We start from the raw sequence: 6,000 nt of genomic DNA, 5'->3' as shown, positions 1-6,000 counted from the left end.
CTTGTAATGCCCAAGCCAGATCAAGCTATGCAGCAGCAGGTATTAGAGGTGGTGATGGTGAGTAATGTTAGTGGTGGAGGTGGCAGACGACAGTGAGTGCCACTCCAGTCTCAAGCACCACTCTGTGTGTCAGGTAGTGGTACTCTCCTCACCCCTACACAATTCTCAGCTTTCAATCAATCATAGAGCTGCTGCTGCCAGACTGGATAGGGGCTTTCTCACCTGTTTGGAACAACATGCTATTTGCACTACATATGTCATATAAGTAACACCAAATTCACTGAAATGTATCAGTAATGCCATTATAAACAGATGTAGATAATGTGACCTCACCTCTCCATTATTTCCCTTGAAAGCAGCATAGAACATGACCTCGCCCTGCAAAGCAACTTCCCCTCCAATGATGGTAACTAGTCAGTCCACTTATAATCAAACTCTAAAGAGAATTCCTAATGCCAAAGCTATTACACTCCCATTGACAGACTCGCTCTCTACACCCCCTCCTGAAGGTAGATACCGTAAAGCTCATTGAGAATCAGAGCCAGACACAGTGTTTTTCATCTATGGTGACCTTTGATTTTCCATCTGCCAAGACATGCAATTTAATCGGATTGCCTAGTGGGTGGGGAACCTTTACTCCTATGGGGAAGGACTGGCCACCAACATGATGCCATTTACTAAGATAACACTGTGTGTGTGTATAGTCGGTCCGGAGGGCAGATGGGGGGGGGAACAGACAGACACAGAGAGAGTGACTGCAAGGTATTTTTCCTTGGATAATTACAGCTTTGCATATATATGTCTTTAAAATCATATACTTCCTGGTGTGGTTGTGATATCATTCCCTTGCACATTTGAATTGCCTCTTTCCTAAGGTGAAGTATTAATTAATGAACTGTAGTACATTTCAGCCAGAAACAACTGAACACAATACAACCAGGGCTCTGAATCTAAACACAACAAAAATGTTTAGTGCATCTTTTAATTTGCTTCAGGACAGCTCATATAACTGACATGTTAGTTATAGTGTGAATGATGTACAAAGCTGGATATGCATTAAAATAAGATGTGGTTAGATCAAGATTAGATGAGCTACAAAACCAAGTGAAGCTCAATTTCTTTAAAAACCAGAACCCAACCCATTTCAGTCATTGTTTCACCGGTCAAAAACAAACTGGTACTTTCATCAAGTACTTTTGATCCATAGAAGCTTGACTTATAGTATTGCACGTAGCATGGCATGTGTGTTACATTGACAGGTGTGATCTTTGAAATGGTGATGTTCAGTGGTAACAAATGCTGCAATTCATTTTGTGTGAAAAAGGAAGAAAATGACCATGACATGATGTACTTTAATGTTATTAAAAAGTAAATGCCACGCAGGGCAAGGTTTTTAAATGGCACCTTCCGTACGATCTAGAGAGTACAAATTAGAGAAAAAAACGGTGAAAAGTCCAAGATCGCATACATTCATGAACATCTTTTCTAGATACCAATGTCCAATATAAAAGATTCTTCCTCCAAAACGACATTTCATGAAAATACAACTTCAATTTCATGGGACATTTTGTTCCATTTTGACCCAGTCTGAAAGGATACATCTAAAGAGGCAGACGGACTGACTGCCGCTGGAAACGGCCAGATGAGAGCCCCTCTTATTAGGTTAATAGAGGAGCTACATCAGAGGGAGCACTCATGGCATAGAACAACTCTGCAGGATTGACATAGTTCGGTCTGGCAGTTTGATGTTCCACGAGGGGAAATCACGACAGTCGGGGCCTTTACCAACCTCACGTATTTCACAAGAGTGAGAAAGAGTCAAGGACGCACGGTCATGGTTCCCGGATGCAGTTTAGAATCATTTAACTGCGTCAAACATCAAGCACTTAAACAGATCACTGTGGGCTTGAGGTATTAATGAATTAAATACATGAATAAAATGACATTTTTATTATATCGAATACATTTACGTAGGTGTGTTATGTATTGTGTAATGCATTCCCATTGGTATTCATCACCTACTGTGAGTACTACAACATCAACCTGTGAGAGAGAGTGGGGAGAAAGAGAGATAGATATAGATGGAGAAAGAGAGACTGTAACTGTACTCATACTGAAGACTGGTCTGCTTAACGATCAGTCTCTCTGAAACAGAACCACAGGCTGCAGAACATACCAGATATAACGGCAGCACAGCCAAAACAACTATCTGAATTCATAATAACTATCTGTAGGAGGATGTCTCATATGCCAACAGCAGGTTGGAAATTCTCATTACTTCTTCAACGAAAGAAAGATGTAATGATCAGAACTGAAAATTAAACGCTCACAAAGTCCTGCTTTTTGGGGGGGGGGGGGGTGGGGGAAGCGACAGCAAAAATAACATCACAATGTAGCGGATGTGTGGGACTGTGCAATAGATTGATATACAGTATGTAAGACATGGTAGTGACCTCTCATAAACAACCCCAGACCCCCCCCTCTCTCTCTCTCGCTTTCGTCAGAGCAGAGGAGAGCACAAGGACAGGACAGTTCAAAGACTTCTGGTACAGAGAGAGACAGACAGTGAGCTGATGATGTTGACCTGAGGGTTCAGTGCTGCTGGGTAATTGGCCATTCATCCTTTGTGTGTGATTCACCAGAAGTCACGTCCTTGGCGTCCAGAGAGAATGACTGTCCACCCATGTTTCAAAGCACCAGAGAGAGTAAGACGGAGACACACAGAAATAGAGAGAGACAGAGCTGCTAACCACAGAAGTCCATCAGTTCAGTCTACAGTGCATAGAAAGACGTTGTTCCAAAAAAGACATTGGCCGGCAGCCCAATAACATCTCTTCTCTCCCACACTCTCTCACAAATTGTGTCTCCTTTCTCTCAAACACACACACTTCTCTCTCTCACACACACACACACGTTGTTCTCTCAATGTCCCGTTGGCACCTCAGGCTGTAATTTCTGAGACTGACACTCAGCCCTGGAAAACATGAATCTCCTCTTTACTGAAACAATGCTGTCTCACCAACCTGAGAAAGAGAGGAGGGAGATTGATAGAGGAGGAAGGTGAGAAACAAGGAGAAGGTGAGAGGGGGTCAGACAAAGCCTAAATGTGGGAAAAGTTATCCAATGTTATACAAGTTAACTTCCTTGCACTACATAGCTTGAATCTACTAAATTAACATTAACATAAAAACATACAGCATGGCTTCTATATTTAGAAATGTTTTTCTATTTTTTTATTTAACTGGGCAAGTCAGTTAAGAACAAATTCTTATTTTCAATGATGGCCTAGGAACAGTGGGTTAACTGCCTTGTTCAGGGACAGAATGACAGATTTTTACCTTGTCAGCTTGGGGACTCGATCTTGCAATCTTTCAGTTACTAGTCCAACACTCTAACCACTAGGCTACCTGCCGCCCGGCTAAATGCCTAACTGGAGTGTGTAGAGGGGTGTGGAGTGTCACTCACCCCACAGTCAGCTCGGTGAAGGCTGAGGGGCCACACACACACACAAAGACCTTTGACCCCTCAGGCCTAACCAGGAAGTCAGTCAGCATGGAGGCCTCAACCCGCCCCTTCCTGCCTGTCCACCCATCACACGGCTCTGACAGAATATACTCCACCTGGAACCTGGAACCATAGATTAGAGCAGAACAGAACCCATCACACAGCTCTGACAGAATATACTCCACCTGGAACCGTAACAAACGAATGCATCTTCTGCCTTACCAATTGACAGACGGATCACCAGAACACACTGTACACTGAGTGAGCATAGAGATCAAGAGAGTGAACATTCTCGGTCTGCCTAGCAGCAAGACGACATGTCCAGTAACATGTATGTGTGAATGCTGCTTCACAGGTAATGGTTCACATGAGAATCTAGTCAATATGGTAATGATGGGGAGTGTTCACACACCATGAAGACATGCAATAATAGACATCTGAAGCGAGCAAGAACACACACACACACACACACACACACACACACACACACACACACACACACACACACACACACACACACACACACACACACACACACACACACACACACACACACACACACACACACACACACACACACACACACACACACACACAGATTCACCACAGAGGGTCCGTCTTGCTGACATTAGTGCAGCCAGCCTCATAATGACCACCCTCAATATGAATACACAGTAAAACACACACACACACCTCTCATCTTCAGCTGCGAGGCCGTCAAGTTCAGAGTGCCACAGGATGTCTCTTTCCTGTCTGTTGAAGAACATCAGCTTGGTTTTCCTAGAACACACAAAGATCTAACGCCGTCAGAACAACCTTGTCCTTTACAATGTATTCACATCCTCAGGAAGAGAACAATGACTTCCTTGTCCTTTACAATGTATTCACATCCTCAGAAAGAGAACAATGCCAGCCTTGTCCTTTACAATGTATTCACATCCTCAGAAAGAGAACAATGACAGCCTTGTCCTTTACAATGTATTCACATTCTCAGGAAGAGAACAATGACATCCTTGTCCTTTACAATGTATTCACATCCTCAGAAAGAGAACAATGACAGCCTTGTCCTTTACAATGTATTCACATCCTCAGGAAGAGAACAATGACATCCTTGTCCTTTACAATGTATTCACATCCTCAGAAAGAGAACAATGACAGCCTTGTCCTTTACAATGTATTCACATCCTCAGAAAGAGAACAATGACAGCCTTGTCCTTTACAATGTATTCACATCCTCAGAAAGAGAACAATGACAGCCTTGTCCTTTACAATGTATTCACATCCTCAGAAAGAGAACAATGACAGCCTTGTCCTTTACAATGTATTCACATCCTCAGAAAGAGAACAATGACAGCCTTGTCCTTTACAATGTATTCACATCCTCAGAAAGAGAACAATGACAGCCTTGTCCTTTACAATGTATTCACATCCTCAGAAAGAGAACAATGACAGCCTTGTCCTTTACAATGTATTCACATCCTCAGGAAGAGAACAATGACAGCCTTGCATTAGAACAGCAGTCAGAGTACAGCATCCTTCAGTTTCTATTCAGTCAAAAGTAGAAAGGAAATACTCTGCATAACATATCTGAAAGAATGGGATCAACAATAGTAAAACAACTACCAAATGTACCCACTTCATGTAAAAATGCTATTATCTACTTGAATATAAAAGTTGATAATTGTCCATAATTGTTGGTTACACGATTATAATCGATAATTGTGCTGGCCCTAACTACTTGTAACATCTGACATTTAATACTCAAAATATATTTGATTTGATAGGCAGAATATTTTCCATGCTGCTCATATCTATCCAAGCCTTTCATACATTGGGGCAAAAATGTATTTAGTCAGCCCCCAATTGTGCAAGTTCTCCCAATTAAAACGATGAGAGAGGCCTGTAATTGTCATCATAGGTACACGTCAACTATGACAGACAAAATGAGAAAAAATAATCCAGGAAATCACATTGTATGATTTTTAATTCATTTATTTGCAAATTATGGTGGAAAATAAGTATTTGGTCAATAACAAAAGTTTATCTCAATACTTTGTTATATACCCTTTGTTTGCAATGACAGAGGTCAAATGTTTTCTGTAAGTCTTCACAAGGTTTTCACACACTGTTGCTGGTATTTTGGCCCATTCCTCCATGCAGATCTCCTCTAGAGCAGTGATGTTTTGGGGCTGTTGCTGGGCAACACGGACTTTCAACTCCCCCAAAAGATTTTCTAAGGGGTTGAGATCTGGAGATTGGCTAGGCCACTCCAGGACCTTGAAATGCTTCTTACGAAGCCACTCCTTCGTTGCCCGGGCGGTGTGTTTGGGATCATTGTCATGCTGAAAGACCCAGCCATGTTTCATCTTCAATGCCCTTGCTGATGGGAGGAGGTTTTCACTCAAAATCTCACGATACATGGCCCCATTCATTCTTTCCTTTACACGGATCAGTCGTCCTGGTCCCTTTGCAGAAAAACACCCCCAAAGCATGAGG

General features: G+C 42.2%; 1 protein-coding gene across 2 annotated transcripts in view; it reads right to left on the bottom strand.

Annotated features, from left to right (window-relative positions):
* Positions 1-1,332: 1,332 nt before the first annotated feature.
* LOC124005886 (cytochrome b5 reductase 4) overlaps positions 1,333-6,000 on the bottom strand; it is a 30,734-nt gene continuing 26,066 nt past the window's right edge. The window contains exons 15-17 of one of the 2 annotated variants that reach the window (XM_046315523.1): positions 4,198-4,284; positions 3,466-3,627; positions 1,333-3,023 (exon numbers count right to left, since the gene is read on the bottom strand). In XM_046315523.1, the coding sequence (XP_046171479.1) occupies positions 2,969-3,023; positions 3,466-3,627; positions 4,198-4,284 (304 nt within the window). In that variant the 3' untranslated portion in view covers positions 1,333-2,968. Of the gene's footprint in view, positions 3,024-3,465; positions 4,285-6,000 lie in introns of those variants that run through there. The other variant, XM_046315522.1, reaches the window with a different exon arrangement.

The sequence above is a fragment of the Oncorhynchus gorbuscha genome, linkage group LG19, assembly GCF_021184085.1.
Source record: "Oncorhynchus gorbuscha isolate QuinsamMale2020 ecotype Even-year linkage group LG19, OgorEven_v1.0, whole genome shotgun sequence".
In the NCBI taxonomy this organism is placed as follows: Eukaryota; Metazoa; Chordata; class Actinopteri; order Salmoniformes; family Salmonidae; genus Oncorhynchus; species Oncorhynchus gorbuscha.
This window is presented reverse-complemented; position numbering and strand designations above follow the sequence as displayed.